This window comes from Octodon degus, unplaced genomic scaffold, assembly GCF_000260255.1.
Source record: "Octodon degus isolate 3935 unplaced genomic scaffold, OctDeg1.0 scaffold00015, whole genome shotgun sequence".
NCBI classification, from domain to species: domain Eukaryota; kingdom Metazoa; phylum Chordata; class Mammalia; order Rodentia; family Octodontidae; genus Octodon; species Octodon degus.
In genome coordinates this window covers 11,679,638-11,702,945 of record NW_004524591.1, presented here as the reverse complement: position 1 = coordinate 11,702,945, position 23,308 = coordinate 11,679,638, and the positions used below count along the sequence as shown (strand labels likewise).

At 42.9% G+C, this 23,308-nt stretch overlaps 2 protein-coding genes across 2 annotated transcripts in view; one reads left to right on the top strand and one right to left on the bottom strand.

Moving 5' to 3' along the window:
- Positions 1-1,477, top strand: part of Cdca7l (cell division cycle associated 7 like) — a 50,170-nt gene extending 48,693 nt beyond the window's left edge. The window contains exons 9-10 of the mRNA XM_004626558.3: positions 5-95; positions 627-1,477. Of these exons, the coding sequence (XP_004626615.2) occupies positions 5-95; positions 627-657 (122 nt within the window). The 3' untranslated portion in view covers positions 658-1,477. The remainder of the gene's footprint in view (positions 1-4; positions 96-626) is intronic.
- Positions 1,154-23,308, bottom strand: part of Dnah11 (dynein axonemal heavy chain 11) — a 375,268-nt gene continuing 353,113 nt past the window's right edge. The window contains exons 73-79 of the mRNA XM_023709848.1: positions 20,323-20,442; positions 12,175-12,417; positions 7,248-7,430; positions 7,054-7,169; positions 3,169-3,281; positions 2,637-2,777; positions 1,154-1,939 (exon numbers count right to left, since the gene is read on the bottom strand). Of these exons, the coding sequence (XP_023565616.1) occupies positions 1,692-1,939; positions 2,637-2,777; positions 3,169-3,281; positions 7,054-7,169; positions 7,248-7,430; positions 12,175-12,417; positions 20,323-20,442 (1,164 nt within the window). The 3' untranslated portion in view covers positions 1,154-1,691. The remainder of the gene's footprint in view (positions 1,940-2,636; positions 2,778-3,168; positions 3,282-7,053; positions 7,170-7,247; positions 7,431-12,174; positions 12,418-20,322; positions 20,443-23,308) is intronic.

The window sequence follows — 23,308 nt, the reverse complement described above, 5'->3', positions numbered from 1 at the left end:
TACTGTCGGAGACGTGACGGCCGCTGTGCCACAGGGATCCTCATTCATCTAGCCAAGTTTTATGGCTATGATAATGTTAAGGAATACCTGGAGAGGTGAGTCTCCAGCAATTGCAGAGGGCGGTGTGATCTGTTCTGGAAGATCCTCTAGCAAGCAGTTGCTGCTGTCTTGCATGGCTGACTATAGAAAGCACCTCCAGGGCCATCCCTTCTGTGTCTGTTGCTTTGAAGAGGCTCAGGAGTGTGCCTTTCCCTATTGGGAAATTGCCTCCATACTGAAACGTCCTGTTACGAGAAATGGAAGACAGACAGGGCCAGCTGAGGTGGGCTGCCCAGAGCCCGAGGCAGCCAGAGTGACATCTCTGAACAGAGGCGATCTCAGGTTCTGTGCATTGGGGCGAGGACACAGAGTTGTGGACTGCAAGTGCCATGGCGGCAAGGAACTCTGAAGCTTGGTATTGGAGTATACAAGTGGGCTGTTGCCCTTGGGACACATGGTATCCAGGTGTGTCCATGATAGGAGCCAGAGCGTTGAGGGGCAGCAGGTAGGGGCTGGTATTCTTGGCTTTTGGTTCTTTACCTCCAGCTGATTAACTCCTTATGAGCTACTTCTCATCTTTTTCTCAGTTTGCAGAAGCAGTTGGTAAAGGACAAGTGAGAGGAAAAAGAAGAGGCCAATTCTGACCGCTCCAAGAAGACATGTATACCATTTGTGCCTAAGACTTCGAAAAGCTGTATTTTTATACTGAAATTCTTTGTAGAGTTGACTGTTTCTGAATATTATTTTTAAAAAATTGTGTATATGCTTAAAAAGATTTTTCAGGAAAATAGAGGAATCTATATCCATATATACACTGCATTGTTCTAAGTATGATTTAGAAAGCAGCACAGTTTAAGTGGGGTGTAGTTAGAGTTCAGGTAAGTTACCAAGAAGACCTTGTATAAGCAACGCTTTCCTTTGCCGTGGTTAAATTACCTTTCACTTACCAACCATGCTATGCCATGTTACTGGCATCATTACCTCTAGTTTGTGGTATCCTGTGTGTTTGTCTCCAGCCATGTAGTTTATCCTGCTATGGGTCACTTATGCTGAAGAATGTTCCCTGATTTACAAAGTGCAATTAACCACATGACATGAGAGTTAAGAGTTTTGTTTTTATTTAAACAAAAGTGGACTGTCATGTTATACACACTGGAGGCCTGGGAGGGCCTATCTTTCCCTTCATGACTTGCCTGGAGCCTGCTGCTTCTAGTTTGAAAGAATTTAAGGGCTAAGTTTTAATTTAAAAAGATTTTGATGTTTACTATCCATAAGAACTAAAATTTCCCTTCCTTCAGGCTGCTCGGTTTTTGAGATTCAGTGGAATCTTGGTGAAAATGTGAGAGATAGTATATTTTTGTGTTGAGATGGGATTTCCTAGAGGAACTCTAGGTTACAATCAATGAAAGCTACAATCAATGAACATACTTCCTGAACAGGTGTCTAGTATTATCTTCTGTATTTGCTTCTTTCTGTCCCATTCTCCACTGTTACTTTTAAAAACTGAATGCCTGTGTAAGTTACTAAAAAATTACATAAACTAGAATGTTTTATGCCCTTATGTACCATAAATTAATAGGAATGGTGTGACATGATAGGAAATTCTTACTGTGCGCTGCGGGAGCAACCTAAGTCCCAGTCCGAGGGCTGCCTTAGGCCTCCAGCAACAGAGCCACCCCTGCCAGCACCCACTTGGCCGTCTTCTCTCTGCTCCTCAGCCTGAAGGTCCAGATGTAGGTGGGGCCCCTCGTTTTGTTTTTGTATACAGGGCATTCATAGGTGTGTTTGGTTTCTTGTCTGTCCATGGGTATGGCTTTGGCAAAGATGACCGGCATCGTGGACGTCAGCTCCTTGAGGTGGGCTTCAACGATAGTTCCGGACTGGATGTCCCATCGGGCACCTATGGCAGAAACAGCCGTTGCCAACTGTGTAGTCTGTTCAGACTGATTTTATAACTGAGGCAATAAACATTCTGATTTTATCTCTCTTCTTGTCTGTGGCATCGTGACCTTGCTGGCCCATGCCTGAGATTTGAGAGAGGTCACCTTATCTATATACACGGAGCAATGATATTTGTCTATAATTTAGCCAGACACATGAAAGGAAGTTCATCACCCCTTAAGAAGCATAATTGTTCTGTCTTAGAACAAGTTTTTTGAATCTCCGACCCTGCCCTGCAGTATCTGAATTGAGACACATCCTGGCAAGGACTAGATGTCCTGGAAAATAATGTACAGGCAAATAAATTTGGAAAATCTGGGGTCTAATTCTCTTAGAGATGAGCAATGCAAAAGGGCACCTTAAAAGGTCTGGTAATGAAAATTGGAGCCAGTTTACCAACAGCATTATATTGAAAAGCAGCATGGGGTAGGTGTGGAGTTGCCCTGCGGGGCATTAACACCCGATATGTGTATGCAGTGAGAGGCAGCCAGGTAGTCCAGTGACTCCCACCCAACGCACACTTTGGCACTTACATTGTTGGAAGGGAAATAGGGTGCTTCCCCTAGTATGAAACCACTGTGTAAGTGAGTAGGCCCTGAGAAACAAGGGCCAAGGCCATCTCGGACCTTGCAGGAGAGGCCCTCCAAGTGGCTCACCTTCCATTCGGAGCCCATGGAGATAGGCACCCTCCCTGGGGGCGTGGCTGTAATCTTCCTTCACTTTTTTGGTAACTTCCACAGTCAGGCACATTGTGTCCAGTGGCCACTCGTTTTTCCGAGCCACAGTCTGCATGATTGCTGTGGGAGAAGGAACAGGAGATCAAAAAGCTGCATGTCAACGGCTCGGGAGCCACCAGTAGGCTGAGGTGCTCTGAGTTGCCATGGGAAATTGTAGGGTCCTGGGGATTTTGCGTGGGGGTGCTACAGGGTAGAGCATGGCAAACTGAGGCCGCTTAAACCTAATTTAGTATCAGGCTGTACTGAACAGCGATTTGCTTCTGTTCTGTCTGCTTGCTTTTGCACTGCTTCTGCAGACTCTGGTGCAGCTTTGTCTCCACTGTGGATGCCACTGGTACTCTTGCAGCCTGTGTAATGGCTGCTGCAGGAACATTGCTGAGCAGGGCAGGGAGCAAAGCAAGCAGTACTGCTGGGGTCCCAGGGTGTCCAGGCAGCCCCTCTCCACCCTTACCAGTTAAGAAGGACTGAGGGTTGAAGAAGCCGGAAAGCCACACCACAGCTGGAAGGGCTAGGTCTTGGGTCCAAGTGTCCAGTTCTCTGCAGCGCAAGAGGAGGTCATTAAACCTGGTTGGTACAAGGCAGAAAAAAAAGATTTTTAGTAAAACAGATGCCTTCCAGTACACTTCAGAAGACAGGGACCCTCACTAGTGACGGCAGTAAAGTCCTTCCCTAGTGATCTGCAGGGCTCTCCCTTCAGAGGAGGGGTTTCCTGTGGAGACTCAATACCTGAACTGTCCCCAGTAGGGGCAGGAAGAATGAAGAATGGGAAATTGTGCATTTACCCCCCCCTTTTTTTTTTTTTTTTTTTTTTGCAGAACCGGGGATTGAACTCAGGCCCTTGTGCTTGCCAGGCAAGCACTTATTCTACTGAGCCATCTCCCTGGCCCCCAAATGGCAGAAGTGTTTTTTTTTTTTGTTTTGTTTTGTTTTTTGCCCCGAATGCCTTCAAGGCATGACTGGCTGGCTTGTGTTGTGGGGATCGAACCACAGCAACCTGAGCCTGACTGCTTTGTTGAAGTAGCCACTTAAAGAATTGAGCTAAGGGGCAGGCTCCCCGCATTTACCCCTTTTATGAAGCTCCTCCCAGCATCATGTGGTGGTGTGTTACAAGTCACCTCAGTGTGCTCTGCACTCACAAGACCCAACAGGAGGTGCTTGCAGAATGAGGAGAGGACACCAGGGAAGGCTCATGCCTGATGACAGGGAGGTGGGCTTTGCCAAGACAGAGCTGCCAGAGGGGACAGCAGAAAAAAGAGTGCAAGGCGAGGTCCTGCATGTAGCGATTACCTGGAGAGGAAGGTACAGGTGACCAAAGAGGATCTCATCCGTGGAGTTGTGCAAGTGGTGCGCCACTCCTAGGTGTTACCTAGCTTGTGAAGCTAAGAACACAGGAGCCTTGATAAAACTCGGGAATGCTTCATGCCTTGAAGAGGTTTCAAGGGCTGCTGAAGGGGTGGAGTGGGGCACACCTAGAACAAATGCTGCTCAGTGCAGTGACATCAGCAGGAGGAGAGGCCTAGCCCTGGCACTGCAGGAGAGCTTGTCTGGCTCCCAGATGGAGAGAAAGCAAGGCTGCATGTGGAATCTCCCTCCACAGAGCAGTGTGGCAGGGGTGTCTGCCTGATGGCAGGCTACGAAGAAGGAAAGACAGTGTTTATGTCTGCTAGCTTGGAACATATGGGCCTTGGGCCCTGCTCCGCATTAAAATTCTTATAGCTGGTTTAGTAAAACTAGTATAAAAAGGAGCAAGGTTCTACACAAAGACAAATGGAATGAGCAGGAAAAACAGTGGAAGAAAAAGATTCATAGGTTAAAGGGCAGCCAGACAATTTTTTTAAAACTGACTGCTTATATAAATAAGATTATGATTTAGGAACAGCAAAAGGAGATTAACTTGGACAATCCCAGGAAAGGAGGAAAAATAGGTTATAGAGATAAAAGTAAAAGAGCAAAATCCAGTGGAGGAAATAAAAGGCAAACAGGTAGAAAATAGATGAGGGTTGAAATAGTAATTCTAAAAACGCTTCAGTTTCCTTAATTCATAAATTTCAATCTGTACAGTGACATTACTAGAATATTACTACAAAAATTGGATTAGATAATACTAATAAGTACCTTAATTATAGGGATTACAAATATGACCAATTCTTTGGGTAACAGGAGGAAAACATGATGCTACTTAAAGAGGGCAGAGGTTGTACTGTCCTCCAGCATCTGCAGTAGCCCTGGATTGGACAGTGAGGCTTGCCAAGTCTCCCAGCTGCGTGTGAGAAGAAAATCAGAACCAGCCAAACTATCTTCTGAATTCCATGAGCAAATCCAACAAATAGGAAGTTTTCAGGAAATAGGAATACTGGGGAAAAAAAGACAATTCTAGGGAAGACAGAGATCTTTTTTCATTATCTCTGCAGACAGAATGAAAATCACCTGGAACTGACTCAATCAACTGAAATACTACAGAAACACAGTAAAATAGCTTGGATCAAGAGATTGAAGAAAATGGAAAAGCAAAATACTCAGATACCTAAGGGCTAAGAAACTTGAAACAATGGAAGCTACAGGTGAACCTCATCTATTGTAACAGCACAAGTACCAAGCAGTATACATTTTTAAAAATACACAACCAGACATGGTAGTAAACTTGTAGGACCTTAGGGGTAAAGAGAAAATTATAAAGGAATGACAAATACATTTAATCAGTGCTAGGAAAAAGAGGATGGGGTCTATCACCAGAGAAAGGAGTCATGTGCCCTGTAGTTTCCCAGAAGTCTGAGGCCATCTTGGGGAAAATGGATGCAAACCAGCCATCTCCCCTCCCCGGCACCATGTGGCTTGTACTGCAGGAAAAGGGAGCTCAGAACAAGGTATGCTGAGCAACGCTGATGTGCAAAAATGAAAATGATTACCACTATAAGCAGAAATGTTGTATAAAATCACATTAGCAGGTGACTGATGTTCAGAGAAGCTGCAGGTTCCCAGGGGAAAAAATGTTTATATTGTGTAAGAAAAGTTGATGCACTGGGGCTGGTAAGATAGTTGAGCAGTCTTAAATGTCTGTCTGCAAAGCGCAAGGACCCGAACTTCATCTCCAGTACCTCATGCCGTGCTAGCCACTGAAATGGGGCATGGTGGTGCATGCCTATAATCCCTCCCTGGGGAGGCTGAGACAGGAAGATCACGATGAGTCTGAACTGCATAGCAAGACCACCCTGTACCAAATAAAAGATTAAAAAAGAAAGTGATGTTACTATAGAAAGGTCTCTATTAAAGTAACAGGAATGGGCTGGTGAGATGGCTCAGTGGTCTAAAGCACCTACTTAGTACAAGTTTAGCAAAGCACATGGACCGCGGTTCAATCCCCCAGCACCACATGCCAGCCAGCCCCGCCCCCTGGTTGGCTGAGCTGGCCACACACACAAATTAAAAAGTAATAATAAAGTAACAGGAATGAGTGAAGCTAAATCAAAGGAAACTAAAACCAAGTCAGAAAAAAGGGCTGGGGACCATGAAAAAGAAAAGCATAACAATAGTGGGAAATTGTATAAATCTGTGGTTTGTTGGTGTACAGTCAGATTACAGATGTGCAGAGCATGAGAAATTCTGTGCTCTGTGAGATGGTATCTGTACCCTGAGCTTAGAAAACAAAGGATCCAAGGTAACGGGAGGGCAAGCGAAGTGGCCTTCCACAGCCATCCAAATCTTGCAACTTCAGGAAATTTTATTGTTATCTATGTTTTTTCAGATGAAAAACTGAGACATAGTGTATTTTGTCCCAAACAAATACTTAAGTGAATTTGAATTTTGCTCTGAGCCTGGCTTTGAGTGGATTTTTGCCTTTGATACACACGTATCTTTTTTATTTTTTTCAATTTATTTGGTACAAGGTCTCACTATGCAGGTTGGACTCCTAGTGATCCTCCTGTTTTCAGCCCCCCCCATTGTTGGGATTACAGGTGTGTATCACCATGCCAGACTGTGTCACAAGCTCAGGGCGCCTGGGGATGGGGACAGGGCTGGTGTTGAATGTATGGTATCAGGGATCGAAACCTGGTTCCTGTGCTTGCCTAAGCAGGCACTTAGTCCGCTAGGCTACCTTGCCAACCCACATATATCATTTTTGCCTTTGACATGAGAAATGGGTAGTAGTGTCTGTCTGGTGGCTGGTCAGTCCATTTCTGGGATTTAAAAAAATTTTTTTTTGCGGAATTAGGGATTGAACTCAGGCCCTTGCATTTGCCAGGCAAGCACTCATTTCTGGGATTCTTAAGAAACATGATATAAAATGCTAACCCAGCACCAGCACTAATGGCCTTGGCAGCAGGAAGATGTAGCTTACCATTGAGCAAGGCCGTAAGTAGATGGGTAAGCCAGCTTGCTCCAGGTGCAGGGAACCCTGTCGTAACTCAGTGCCGACTGCTGGGCCTCCACGTCAGGAGACACCGTCAGCTCCCCCTTGCATGGAGAAAAAAGACCACACGGTGACTATCTGCCAATACGGTGAAGCCCTGTCTAGTCCCACTTCAAGTTTACCTTTAATCCAAGGTCCAGTTGTTGCAGTGACACACGAATTTCCCGAATGAGAATGTTCATCCTCTCACATTCTTGGAAACAAACAAGAACATATGGGCTCCTATTTGAGGTCTTTTGCATTATTTCTGCCATGTTGAACTCTTCTGGAAGTTTCTCCAAAATGTCATCCAAGACATTCTTAACCTTAAATCATTAACACAAAACTTTATCTCCTATTCAGTCTTGTTAATGGTGACAGACATTTTGCTTCTTCAAGTCTCAGTCCATCATCCAATTTGCAAAGATCTCTTTAAATACATTTTACAATTTTTGGTGGGAATTGAGCCCACGGAATGCAAAGCTATATTACCAGCCTCTTTATTTTTTAATTTTAATTTTTTAAAATAATTCTATTGAAGTTTATTGGTTGCCTTGTATGTCAATTGAATGCATACTTAATTGTAAAAATTTTATTTACAACATTGGAAATTCAGAAGTTAATGTTTTTTGTAAGCACAAAAGAAGTATGATAGAAATTTATCCTAGTAAAACTTTACAAAGTAGGATCAAATTCTTACGGAATTGAGCTGGTTTCTTATCCTAAATGTTTCCTCCCTTTTTACAATCTCTGTTCAGCACCTCTTGGTTAAATAATGTATGCTCTGAGACATGAAATTTAAACAGACCTATGAAATTATTTTAAAACCAGAAAAAAAAAAAAAATTCTATTGAGAAACGAGACAGTTTCAAAACCGATTAGTAGGACAGTTTCAATAATTAATACATTGCATAATGTTGTCTTTTTAGTGGTTATTCATAGTACAAGATGCAGACATGATATCCTGTCCACAAATACTATTAGAACAAATCTGTCTATTCATTGAATTAAGAGAAAGTAGCTGTATATCCTATTTTGTATATACAGATACAAAATGGTCCTTCATTTGTATCCCCTTTTTTTGTTTAGTTTTGTTAGAGAATGGTATCCCGTTGTCATTTAAATATTGTAGGTGTGTGAATTCAGCAAAATATTCCAATGTAGTCCAGAAGTCCGTAATAGTAGTGGGTTTTCCGTAGGACTGGCAATGTCAGAAGTCGTTGACTTGAGCCTTTTACAGCTCTGCATATTAATATGGCTTTACTTTTTATACTTTTCTGCTGGATGGTTAAGCCCGAGATAAAGCAGGACCTATATAACAAGAAATGTAGCTTTTATATCTGCCAAGGTCAGTCAGATCCCCTCAGGATTTGTCCTGAAACCCTGTACTGCCGTTTGTAGATCCTTTGTCAGTGTCAGCCATGTGGATGAGTCACAGCCATTGCTTGACCAGTTTGCTGTCTGTGAAAGCCTGAGTGAATGTTTTCTCTCCATGTGACTCTCCTTAGGCACAGTACATCATCAGTCATTTTCCTCTGTGGCCTCATAATCTCCTTGATCAGAAAATTTGGGGCACAACTGAGTTACATGATGTTACAGTACAGGTTCTCTTATGTGCTGAGTTCTCACTGACCTTGAAAGGCTAGGGCCAAAATGTAGGCTGTCCTTGCAGCCTTTCTTTTTCTCTAATTTTTGGTTTGCAAACTTGGGTTGTTAACCCTCCAGAAGAGAAGCTTATTATTATTACCCTACAACATAGGCAGTTGAGCTTAACCTCACTATCTGTCTGAATATCAAACACAGCCTCTTTATAGGATAGGATCTTGATCAATTCGGCTTGCCCCACATTTAACAACTGGCCTGCTTTAGTCTCCTGAAGAGCTGGGATTACAGGCATGTGTCACTACATCTGGCTATCAATATATTTTAAAGATGCCTGCTACCCTTGTAGGTGGGCTGAGTAGCACAGCCTCATCAAGTGTTTCTGCATCAGTTTCAGCCATGTTGTTTTAGGTTCCAAAATGCAGTCAAGGAGACTACTGATTATTCACAGTGTCCCTCACTAGCCTTCAGGGGTATAAAACTAGTTATCAACCACTTGCCCTTTGTATGTGAAGATTTGATCAGAAGGACTAGAACTCCATTATTTGGGGAACCTTAGGAGCTCTCAACCCTGACAGCTGAGCAGACTCTTTCTAAATATTGTTACACATATCAGATGCATAGGTTCGAGGCCTTGAGTAGCTATGTTTGCATGTGACTGGTGTTAAGCCATGATGCTTAAACCATCAGTGTGGTTATGTATCAGGTATTTTGTAAGGGCATATGATATTCATTAATGCAGTGTCCAAGAGAGAGGTGAACTCTGGTAAACATTGTAATGTTTCTTTAGTTTATAGATTGTAACAAAATAATCATGCATTTTATTATGTAAATAAGAGCAGATCTGCAGTGTTTTAAAGTTTTTAAAGTTTCAGCACATATTATCAGTGAATGTCACTTGGATACTCATTTTTTGAGATCGTGGCCTCCTAAGGGATAAGGTCTTCTTAAAAGTCACATGGGTCAAAGAGGCCCTTTAAAGCATTTAATTCTGTTAACTGATGCTGCCCTTCTAACCAGAATAGCCTTGGGTCATTTGGATCAACATCTTTCAACAATATAGAAGCTTTTCTCTTCTACAGTTGTTGCCCTGAAGAAGTGAAAGATTCATCATTGAAGATGTGAATCGGCACATATCACCCATATGCATGTTCTATGAGCTTCACTGAGCTGGGAAAAGCAATAAATACCTAAAAAGCAAATACTTGAAAAGCACTGCCGGCTCACCTCAGGAGGCTTTCTCTCTTTCTTGCTCTCTCAGATTACTGTTAGTGACACTGACATCCCTCTTGCAAGTAGCTGTAGCATTCTGGAGCCAATTTGTCAGGTCTTGAAATCGCAAATTCTTACTGCACTGCTAGAGCTAGTATGAGACAGTACAGTACTATGGCTGGGTAATGGAATGGCTTGTAGAATTACCCACTGGTCCTTTCTAGCTGTCCTGCCTTGCAAATAAGCTGAAGTTGCTTCTGAAATAGCGACTGCTAGTGAGCGCTCTTGTGTATTAAAGGGCTATCTGTAAAATAGTGTTAATAATTCCTAGCTACTGTATGGCCTTGGTTACAGTCTACGTTTTGGGGGTTGAGCCATCTTTACCTCAAGTGCTCAGCATTTTCTGGTGTAATGACCAGCTTGGTTGGAAAGCTACAAGTACAGAAACTAGACATGGATGTCCATCATCTACTGCTGCTTCTCTGACATTATTCATCATTCATTATTCATCATTCAGCTGTTCATCCAAAGGATGCACTTTTCCTTGAGAATCTTATTAAAAATGGACCATTTTTCTAGAAAAGATGCTAGTAAAAGGATAAAATGCTACAACAGATTCTAAGGCCTCTAAATGGCAATAAGCCTTGCTGAATTACCTATTTCAGGAAATAATTGAAAAGCTTAAGAAATATGAGAAATTCCTGAGACTACATAATTAGATCTGATGTTTAGTGAGTTCCATTTAATCTGAATCTTTGTCAATTGAATCCTGATTAATAATTTTGAAAGAAGTGTTAATTTAAAATCAGCTACTCAGGTTTCAAACGAGAAACAATTTTTATCTAAAGGTAAAAAAGGTCATTTCTCATTCCCATCATTCTAGGGCAGCGATGGCAAACCTTTTAGAGTTCCAGTGACAATAAACAACTCACAGTGGCACTGCTGCACCAAACAGAAGCAACGAAGTGACACCCAGGACTGGGGGCCAATTGATTTACATCCCTGGATCATTCCCAAAATATCAGGCCCTGACTTCTGTTGGTCTAGGGCTGATGTGGGATAAGTAAGCAGGAAGTAAAGGAAGAATGGCTTGCCAGTTGGGGATTGATTCTTTTTTGTTTGATTTTTGCGGTACTAGGGATCAAACTCAGGACTTTGCACTTGCCAGGCAGGTGCTTATGCTGCTGAGCTATATCCCTATCCCTGAGGATTGGTTCTTAGAAGCAACTGGAATAGGAACTGTTACCTGGATAACTAGGAAACTGAAGCATACTGGGGTGTGTGTGTGTGTGCGTGCGCTGTTACAGCACATGTGCCGTAACTATTCTTCTGTTCTAGGATAATAAAATATTTCAAAGACAGATGCCAGTCTTCTGAGACAATTGAAAAAGACACCATAATAAATAACCAAGCCAAAACACATTAAGAGAGGACAGCCTAGCCACAGATTTGGAGAAGATACTTGAAGTTCATATATATGATAAAAAAAATCCAGAATATTATAAATTTATAAGAAAAAAGATTGACAACTCAAAAATCGCCTGAGCAAGATGTACTTCACATGACAGTATTTCCAGTGATCATGCATTTCAAAAGATGTTCAGTATCTTCCTCAACTGAGGAATGCAAAATTAAGACCACTACGATGGCATGATCCTTAGCAAAACTTCAAGGAGGTAGTACAGCTTGAACTTGCCCGTGCTGCTAGTGGGATTCTAGCTGGTAAGTAACTTGAGAAAACAGTACAGTTGAAGCTAAACATTACATCCTGGATCTGGCAGTCACACTGCAGGGGGTGGAGAAATGAGTATTATGAGGAGCACCTGTCAGCAGAGGACTAAGACTGTTCATGACTTTAGTGGAAAGACTAGAAACAGTTCAGAATTCATCCATAGTAGAGTGGTTAAATGTACATTCACACAAATACGAAGCAAAAGTAAACAATTGATATATGAACATGTATGAATCATACAAAGGTAGAGTTAGATGCCTGATAGAAACAAATATATACTGCATGATTCCATGTATTTAAAGATAAGCCTAACCCATGAGTGTAGTGCCAAGGATGTCGGTGACCTCTAGGAAGTGCAGAGGCAGCCTCCCTGCTAATGAGCATGAATAGCCTTGACTGTTGAGAATGCTTCGTATTTGGTGTGCACATGGTGGTTGAGCACATACAGAGGTCAAAATTCATTGAATTCTACATTTATGATTAACGCTGTTTAGAGGTCTTAATTTAACAAAAGAAGAGACTACCTTGTCTTCTGTAGACTGCCCTAGCTCATCACTGCTGAGTGCGCTCCTGGGCTGCATCTCCAGCAGAGTTCTGAAGAGAGTGGTGGACGTCACTGTCAGGAACTCGATCTCAGCATTAGGGTGGAGGCCGTACAGTGTGGGGCTCTCTGGAGGCAGCATCTCCTCTATGTACTGGTGATAGCCTGAGTAATCCAGGTAGGGAGGGGCTGCGAAGCCTGGTGCCAGCATGAGCTCGTCTTCAATCTGTAACCACAGAGGGAATGGCATTTTTTTCCAAAACTAGGTTGGAGTCACTCCTGGCTGCCTAAACACCCTTGAGAACTGGCAAGAAGGTCCCAGCATCATGCTAGACAAGCAGTAGGATCTGACGCTTCCCTGTGTACACTTTGAGGCTGTTGGCTGGAGAGAGCTACAGGGATGGACCTGAATCCTGTCCTAAGAAAGCTGGGAGCCATGTGATACATGAGGAATGAGAGGAGTGTGCTCGCACTGCCTAATGGTCATTCTGCTTCTACCCACTGATTCAAACACCCCCATTTCCCAGGGAGAAAATGAGGATGGACATTCGCTGCCTAGGCAGATGTTTGATTTTCATCTTAATGTTGAACTCAGTGTAGTACAAACCTGTTTGTAGTCTATACTTTCTTCTCCTTGTGAACCATACTTGCCACTACTGCTTTGAGTCATTTTATGTATGACACGAGTGTTACAAGTAACTACTGAAAAATATGTGGTTGTTAAGTAAGTCTCATTTCATAGGCTACCACAGAGAGTGAGAGGCAGGTTGCTGCTGCCTCCCGAGGACTGTGGGCTGTTCAGGGCAAAGGCTGGCAGTGGTCCTCTCTAGATCCACAGACGGTGGGCTGGGGCTGGCACCTGCTGCTGCTCAGTACGCAGCTGCCTGGTGAATGGAAGACTCCAGACACGTGGCCTTTTCCGTGGTCACCTATTTCTTTATTGCCCTTGGAGATGGGCAGACATTCTGTACAGAGCCATGCTTTGAACAGATGTGAGCACCACCAAACCCTCAGTCAGAATGCACGTCTTCAACACGTCACCAAAAACCTTACAGGCCTGGGTCTCTGCAGCCATAAACACGGCTAGTAAATTTAGCATACTCTGAGATTTTCTTCCAATTGCGCTGTTCTTGGGGCAGGTAACCTCTCAGCTTCAGTTTTCTCAGAGGTGCTGTAAGTTCTGTGTATATTTGCACATAAATATATAGAAGGATGCTCTTTAATTATCACTTCATATAGTTATTTTCTGCCTAGATTTCCTAAGTCAGTTTCTGAAAGCGAGATTTGTCTGTGGCCATGTGATCTGTGCTGTGTCCCCTCACTGTCACTTGGAGACAGCGAGTGTTTGTTAGTCCACTCAATAATACGCACTGTTTACTTAGTGCCATAGAGCAAACCATGGAAGCAGGAAAGGCTCATATGACCTAGCTCCTAGTGAACTTAAGACTGTCAAGGAGACAAATTAAATGTGGTTTTCTACAGAATTGGTCATGGATCTGTGAACGATGTTGGCTTGTTCCTTAACAGTGCTCAGTTACTGTCTGTGAATTCTAAGGGCATTATTAATATTTAAATCTGCATGTTTGTCTCCATTTACTTTATACCAGGAGAGTTTTTTTCATTATATAATCCTTCGGTCTACCAGAAACAGATCTTAACCCAGTGAAATGGGAAGAAACGAGGGAGGCTTTCCCATCACCTGTTGCCAGGCTTGGCTCTGATCATCTGTTCACATTGTTGTCACTTCTGATAAATAAGAATAATGGAAACTGAAATGTCATTTGACTCAGAGTGACCCAAAGAAGATTGTAAGGAAAATTAAACCCATTTTTGCTTAGCAAAAATAGCATTTTAAGAACCCAAATCAGAATAAACACAAGTTGAACTTTATTTTCTACAACAAGCACTTGGTCTCCTCTGTTAGTGCTCATTAGGTCACTGGACATTTTGAAAGGTGGCAGTTAATTCATCCTTCAAAACAAAATTTCAAGGAAACTAACCCAGACTTAGCCAGGCATGGTGGTGCACACCTGTAATCCCAGCACTTGAGAGGCTGAGGCAGGAGGATGGATAGCCATGAGTTTGAGGCCAGCTTGGGCTGCATAATGAATTCAATCCGCAACTGTTGGACCAACTTGCATAATGAATTCAAAGCAAGACTGGACTATATAGCAAGAACTTGTCTCAAAACAAAATGCCTCCTCCCCCTACCAAAAAAAAAGAAAAACTCTAACCAAAACTGGAGTCATTTGGAAAAATTAAAGTGCCACAGGAACTGGATTTTGAGTGCGTACTCAATGCTGGTGGGACTCCAAATGAAAGACAATGAGGCAGTGTGCTTATGGAGGGCCTTCTCTGTGCCAGGTGATGAGCAAAGCGAAGCAGCGCCAAAGTCAAAGGAAAGGCCTGCAGACTTGTAGCAGGCAGGCCTGGCTCAGGGCCCATCCCCAGGGGGTTGGTGGCTGTACGAGATGACAGTCTACCTTTGTTTCAGCCTTATCAGTAAAATGGGGCTCATAATAGTGGCTTAATGATTGTAGCTGTGAGAATTTACTTAGGTACCTAGCTGCTAGACCCCAAGCAGGCTTCTACACATGGTCTTGCTGTGTCTTACGTACAGACATTGTTATAAAGTGCATCTTGATGTTCTGAAAGAAAAAAACCTGTGAAAGAATTCCTACTTTGATGTCAAACAACATTTGAAAAGCAAGGTTTGGTTCATGCAGAGACTTGCATTCTTCTTTCTTTTAGGGAAGATTTCAGCATTTCTTTTAGGGAAGATTTCAGGAAGCCTGTGAATCCTGTCTGACTCTAGACCTTACTTCTCACTCAGTGGCTTTTATGAGACCTCCCACTTGCTGGTGGGGTGCTGAGTGGCCACCTTTCTTGCCTTTGGGGGAGAGCTGTTTAAGATGGTGCTGTAATATCTCAAAGATTATCTATTCTAAATGGACCCTTCTCCAGAAAAGAAACACAGTGGCCAATGTTCACATGAAAAGATGCTCAGCATCATTTTAGGAACATTCAGATTTAAACTCCACCATGACACCACTCCAAGACAGCCAGAATAAAAAGTGTACACAGCAGCAGCATTGGTGAGGATGTGGAAGAAACAGAACCTTCATACATTGCTGGTGGAACACACTGGTTCCTCCAAATGCTGAACAGAGTTACCATTTGATCCATTCCAGGCACATTCCCAAAGAATTTTGAAAACAAAGTCCACACAAAATTTGTATCCAAAATGTAGCCCCAACATTAGTTTTAATAGCCAAAACCCTAGCGGCCAGGGAGATGGCTCAGTAGAATAAGTGCTTCCCTGGCAAGTGCAAGGGCCTGAGTTCAATCCCTGGTTCCACGAAAAAAAAAAAAGCCAAAATCCAGAAAAAACCAAAATGGCTGCTGATGGGTCTGTGCCCAGCCAGTAGTCTCCTGGGTCACCACAGCAGTGAGCCAGTGTGCTGTGCTGCTCCTGACTTCCATTGTCTTCCCCTTAGCTGACCTCGATGTAAACTCCACCTCTATTCCATCCTGATAAAACTCCACTCCCAGCTCCCTCTGGGAGTTCTTGCTTCTCTTGGGCAGCTCTCCCATGCTGAGCAATCAAGGATTTCTGTACTTCTCTCTCACGTCTCTCTCACACCACAGGAAGGACTCTTAAAGCTACCAATAAACAAAATGTATATCATTGCAGGAAGATTATCAAAGTGAAGGAAATTCTGATGTGCTACAGCATCTATAACCCATGAAAACAAAATAAATTTGACACCAATGGCTACATATCAGATGATTTCATTTATCTAAAATGTCCAGAATGGGTAAATCTACAGAGATAAACAGATTAATGGTTGCCAGAGTCTGGCAAGTGGAAAGCGCTGTGGTTCGGGAGGGTAGAGGAAACTGGTGAGGGATTCAGTGGGAGCAGAGATTTTAGTGGATGAGGACGATGTTCTAAAGTTAGGGCGATGGCTGCACCATTGTGCAAAAAACACTGACTTCTGCAATTTCAATCAGTAAATTTTATGGTCAGCAAGTTACATCTTAATAAAACAAAAATCAGTGGGATTCATCTTTAGGCCGACTCAGCTTCCCTATCCTGAAAACACCACCACGGTTACGAAGTCACCTCTGCAGAAGCCACTGGCAGGCACAATGACTAGAAATGGGAAGCCAGCATTCTGCCTGCTATGCTGACTCCATCGGATTGTTGCTCTTTTCACCTTTTCTGACATTTAATAAAATTTTGCCCTTTTATTGCCCTCCAAGTCATCTCGGTAATGACATAACGGTCCCAGGTTGCTGTGAGTATAAACAAGGACATGTGGCCTTGCCCTCTGGGTCAAAAGTACCATGGTCTGGAAGTGCTGCTGGGATTTTTGGAAATGACTTGAGGTTGAATGGCATCATCATATTGTCTTTGGAGCCTAAAATGCATTGGTGGTTTTCTAGATGACCTTTTCATTTTATTGTGTGAGCAGGCTGAGGTACCCAGAGGTCGGCGGCGAAGCTGGCCGGGACGTGTATAGCAGGACCAGAGCTCTGGCCTACGGGTTGTCCTTGCTCTTGGTGCCATCACTCCCTGGGAGCTCAGAATCCCAGTGTTTTGTGATCAATGCCCTGACTACAAGTAGACTAGCACCCCTGCCAATGCAGTATGGCACACGGGGAGACTGGTCAAAGAGTCTTTGCATATTCAGATCCCAGTTCTGCTGCTTAGCAACTGTTTGACCTGAGCCTGAGCTGCTTTTTTGATTAAATGAGATAATACATGCTTTGCAGGACAGTAGTAAGAGGAAGAAATAATATATCCAACATGTGTTAATGACCCCTGACACAGCACCGGTGTTTAACAAATGGTTTCCATTGTTATATCACATACTAAAAATATACAGTCAACTGTAAAATACATATTAGAAATTTTATACTTCATAATGGAAATAGTGTTCTCATTATTAAGCATTATTTTTTAACATTAGACCTGTGTTCAGACATGACACATTCTTAAGTTGGTTAATTCTTTTTTTAAAAGACATTTTTAAAAAATGTTTACTTGGTACAGGGTCTTCGTACACAGCTCGGCCTCCCCTTGTGCTAGGATTACAGGTACGTGCCACCACGCCTGGTTTTGGTGCCTTGTGCTGAGCACCCAGGATTCCAGGGCTGGCAGAGCATGCGGTACCAGGGATTGAAACACACCTGCTGTCCCTTGCTAGTCCTTACTCTGAATAAAAATTCTAGTACTGCCCATGTCACCAGGTCTGCCCACACCAGCGCCATCTCCCCGTGGCAGACGCCACTGGAAGCATTTCAGTTCTTCTGATAGCAGCAGAACTTTAAACCCAAACTATTGATCATATTCTAATGCAACACAGATACTAATTTACAAATACATTAGGCAGTGTGAGTAGTGGCAAGAAAGACAACCTACAGATGCCAAAGTGTTATTGAACAGCCTGAGGAGAAATCCTTGCAGGGGAACAAAGTAACAGATTTACGGCCGGTGACACGAGTCAGTAAGTGCATTAATTTCCCTTGGTGAGATGAGAAGGTTGCACTGTCCACTGAGGACTCAAGCTTGCAAATGAAGCATTTTGATCCTGAAAATCTCACCAGATCTGTGTGGAAGGTCAGGTACCTACGTTTCTAAAGGGCTTACACACACCAGTGATGCCCCGCAGGTTGCATCACCTATATTTATTTTACAATTATTTGAATGGGAGTTCAGACTTGTGAAGGTTAATGGACTGTCTTGTTTGGCAACAGTGATCCCCCCTTAGCCCGGGCCAGAGCCGTGGGAGGGAAGATGTGTGTGAGCTTCCTGCTCTGCCCCTTGACCTCTAGCATCACAGGAGAAATCAGCCTTTGTAAAGGTCATTTGCTGGCACTGTTTAGCTTTCCCATCTCCATGGTAACTTGCTCCTAGACCTCTTCTGAGGCGTGACTTCCAATTGTGTTAAATAGAAAGTATCTTTTTGACAAGTGAAATCCTGCTCATTAGAACCACTTGATAATGGTCATATAGCAGGGAAATCATTTTGTTTTCTGCCTTGTTTCTGAATTGTTTAATATTATTCAAAGTAGTAAATCTATACTCAGTTTTATGAGATTTTAGTATCCTCCAATACATGATTATATTACTCAAAATCTAGAGGAAGGCGATCTCATCTATGCCATGCTTGAGGTGAAGTTTTCCGAAATTATAAGCAGGAAGTTGCTCAAACTTAAAAAATCCTCTAGTGCTGCTCTAAGCACAGGTAGTGTCTTGCCCCATAGAATGGTGCAGCATAGGGTGCTGCTGTGCTCCAGGCATTTGTTGAAAAGTGCCACATCCTAACAGTTTGGCCGCAAGCCTATGGCTTGAGAGCCCAGATCCTTTGGGGGGCAGTATATGGTGGAAGTGCGGTTATTGGTATGGTCCTGAAGGGCTGCTGGGGCCTTGGCCCCTCCTCCCTTCTCTTTGCTTCCTGGGTAAACAGGTCTCCCAGCTGCCCTCTCCATGGTATACTGCCTTGCCACAGGTGGGATGACTATGGATTGAAACTTCTGAAATCATGGGCCAAAATACTCCCTTCAGTTCTCAAATATTTTGTCAGTGACAGAAAGCTAACCAGGTGGCCTAGGTCTTCCAGAACTAACTTGGGAACAGCTATGAACCTGAGCACCATTGGACAGCTCATAGAAGCATAGCATGGCTGCCTCTCAGCTCTTAGTGTGAGAAAAAAGAACAGAACTTTTACCAGAAAAGAGCTCTGGTTGTCAGTGTTTTCTCCAGAGACATAGGCTTAACACAATGAAAAGGATTCTGGGAGTCTGAACCAGCACAGTGGTGATCCATCCCTTTCTCACAGCACGGGAAGAACCAGGTTCTCAGGTCACCATCTTTCTTTTCAGCAGAAGGGTGTGTGTTTCTCCCTTTCTTTCAGTTCCCTGTGTTCTTAGTCGATTTTCTCTGAGTAACTCCAGCATGGCTCCTCCTCTAGTCAGCCATGCTGAATCTCCCACATTAAAACAAAACAAAACAAAACAAAACAAAACAAAACAAAACTGTATTCTTTTGTTATTATACATAAGATGTCAACAGGAATTTCACATTCCCATAATATATTAATGCTAATTTGTCTTTGTGTCATATATGTCATCCTGCTTTTAACTGTTTGATAAAAGATCCAAATAAAATCCTTACAGTGCACTTAGTATTATTTGTATTATTCTCATTGGATTTTAATTTCATTTTAATTGACAAATATTAATTATATATGTTCATGGAGTACAATGAGATGTTCTGACACATTTACATTATGAAATGATTAAATCAAGGCAGAAAATCCATTAGAACATGCACTGATTCACCTCATTTAAAAAATTTTTATTTTATTTGTATGTATTTGGTACAGGGTCTCACTACATAGCTTGGACTTATAGTGATCCTCCTGTTTTCAGCCTCCCCATGCTGGGATTACAGGCGCGCACCACCATACTAGGTCTTGGTGGCCAGCTCAGCATGCCCAGGGGTGAGGATGACGTGGCCTGCCGTGCCCAGGATCGAACCCCAGTGCCTATGTTTGACTAAGCAGGCACTTAGTCTGCTGAGCTATCTCACCTGCCCTATTCACCCCATTTTTCTTGAGCACCTATTTAGCAAGGTCTTATTGGCTAAAATTTACAATATTCTGTGACTTCTGTAGAAGGTAAGAAAACTAGCATGAAATGAGGACTCGGACTGCAGTCAGAGGCTTACGTTCTGGCTCACCGCTCTCGGAGAGTGGCCAGGAGCTAGGACTGTGCCTCTGTGTTTTGGTGTGTACAGTGGCGCAACAGTGTCAGCCCTGTGTGTCTCAGAGACTTGCCCCTGTAAGCCAGTGTATAGGGCACCTCACCTCGAATGGTCACACATGTGCATGAATCACCAGTTGAGGGTCTGGTGAAAATGCACATTGTCTTCCAGCACATCCGGGAAGGCACCTGAGGGCCTGCGTTTATCACAAACTGCCAAACTCCCGCGAAGACAGAGTGGAACCCACTCACAGAAGGCCAACAAGCATGAAGAGTTAGCACACAGAGTAGTAAAATTAGGTCCATCAATTCCTACCAGAATTTTCTCCACAGTGGAATTAATTTAAAAATGTCTTACCAGAGATGGATTCATGAATTCTTCCAAATACACCCGGCACAGTCTGCGATCCCAGCCATCTGTGATGTGGCCCCCATACATGATCTCACCAAAGAGGTAACGGAGGTCTTCCCATGGGACCTGGGGACAAAATCAGGCAGATGTGCATGCATGTCCTGGGCCACAGCGCCTGCCTCAGCATGGCCAGGCAGTGACACATACCGAACAGTGCCAAAGCCCTTGTCAACAGGGGTGCTAGAAACAGGTATGGACATTGTCTAAGTTTCTGTGCAGAATTTTTTGGGAGAATTATTTTGTGTATTCTAATACATTTGGTGAAAATGTATCACTAAACTCTTTAGGCAAAATTGAAAGAAAATAGAAACATTCCTGAAATATATTATGTAGGAAAGCTTATACATCCAAATTTTCATCCAAAAATTTTTAGAGGTCCTTGGTTCATGGGTTCTCCGAAGCATTACCTGTTTTTTATAGCCTGATATCAGTTATTACTATCTGATTGAAGGAAAGATAGCCGTACAAGTTGAACTAGGGGTACGCTCTGAATTCTATCACTTTCCTAAACTCCAGGCAAACAAATCCCTTTGCCATGGACTGACTTGAGGCAGTTTATGTTCTGGCTGATGGAGTGACTTCTCTAAGGTCTGTATCTAATGACTGTACCATATTTTATGTAAGAAATCTCTATCTCCTCTTGTTTGGCTTAGCAGGATTCGAAGCCTCTTTTGGCTACCCCTTTGCTTTCTCTGCGTTTACAAAACATGCCAGTGTGTGATGGAGCCTTTGTAGACAGGAACCTTTATACCCTCAGGGGCAGTGTAATGCCTCCCAATGATTCCAGTAAAAACGTAATTATAGCCTGTGCTTATTGCGTGATGTGACAGAACAGAGCAAGTAAAACTGCTTCAACTATTCCAAGGTACTTGCTACAAGTTTATTTGAATTTGAATAACTGAACCTCAAATACGTCTTGTAAGCTGGCTTGATATGCACAAGAAAAAGGTGCAATGCGCCCTCTCTACCTCACCATGGACTATGTTCACCCCACTGAAATGGGTGGGGAGGACATATTTGTTCATTTCATTGCCCTTTCTGATTGCCTTCAATTAATCCCTGTTTTGTACTTTAGTACCAAATCTAATATGTCTTCAAGATTTTAATCAGTAAAGCTCAATAACTGATTTTCTTTTAAATCTGATCATTGTTTTTATATGTACCTTCTTGAAAAGGTATCTGTAGAGCCAAAGTAGGTGGACATAACCAACAGCTCCATAGGTTGCTTTGGGGTGGCAAAGAACTTGGACTAAGACATCTGAGAGACAGCAGGCTGCACTGACAACCAAGAGCTGCCTTAGCTTGAATCCTACTGAGGAAGCCGACTCAGATAGGAGTGCTGGAGACACCATACTTGTCAACTCCTCCCTTTCTCCCTTTCATTTCTACCTCAATTATGTACAGGACTCAGCTTCAATTGGGTAGTATTCCTGGACTCAGACTTGTGGGATAGTTACATAGAATGTGAATGCAAGTGTTAAGTGATCCATTTCTTTTTTTGAAATTCTGATCATAATAATTTTATGGGGAACAGTTTTTTTTTAAACACACAATGAGGTCAACACAAAATATTCATTAGATTGGTCAAAACACGCTTGAAGTGTACGGGTTTATTTTTAATTTTATAAATGAAGATTGGGGGGGCTGGAGAGATGGCTCAGTGGTCTAAAGCACCTATTTGGAACAAGCTTGGAAAAGCCCAGGGACCGCGGTTCGATCCCCCAGCACCACATGCCAGCCAGCCGCGCCCCCTGGTGGGCTGAGCTGGCCACACACACACACACACACACTAAATAAATGTTAAAAAAAAAAATTTAAATAAATGAAGATTGGGAATATTGATCATCACAAACTATATTAAAACAATTTATTTTGGAAACAACTGATTCAAAATCTGTTCCTTGGGAGAACACTCCCATATGATTGGCCACGTGTATTTTAATAGCAGCTGGATCACCCTGAAGAGAAAACATGAACAAAAACTGTAACAGTGGCTATAAAAAGAACATCTAAGAACCATGTCTCCTTAGATACAAGGAAGGGGATGATAAAGGTCTGTAAGGTTTTTCCTTAGATGTAAATCAAAGACAGAAGAGGAACAGAGGAGGTTTTACGGCTTGTGCAGAAGGGCTACTTAAAGAGAAGCAGGGAATCTTGGAGGAGGAAGCTGGGAGTGGGGTGTTCATTGGGTTGGCCTAGAGGAGGAGTTCACGTGAGCGGGCAAAGCATTCTGTCAAGAGAGGATTGGAGGCTCTTTGGCTTGTGCATGAAAAGGACACACAGAGTATTTTGAGACTAGAAGAAGAACATGGAAGTTGGTCTGGGAGTGACACATTATTGTTTTGGGATCCAACACCACATTGGATCACCTGCCATAATGACCTGGCAGAGTTCCACATGGGCAGAAACCCGTCAAGGACCTTTAGAGAAAGCCTGGAACATGTTGGGATTGATAACTCCATCCCACCCTTAACGATCTGACTTAATGGGAAAGGTTTCCTTCGCAAGGATTAAGCCAGAACAAGTTAGGAACCAATGGTTCTTCCTTTCTGAGATCCAGCCATCATGTTTATAAGAGTTTACACAACTGTTGTTGATGAGGCATTCCCACTCCCACCCGCAAACACATTTTAGCTACAAAATAAAATCATTCATCTGCCTTTAACTTCAAATCAAGGGGAATGTTACTGAGAAAGTCACAACAAGGTGGCATCCTTAATACATAATAATGACATATGCAGGAAATGCTCCATTATTTATACATGTGACGCACTGTAAATTGCTTCCATCATCAGAACTAATTGTAGTGATTATTAATGCAGTGCTATGAACTGTCAGAATTGCCGTATGTAATTACATTTGTGCAAATGCTTCATTACCTGCCTAATGAATCTGGCATATATGCACATGTAAACCACTGTTTTTGTTAACA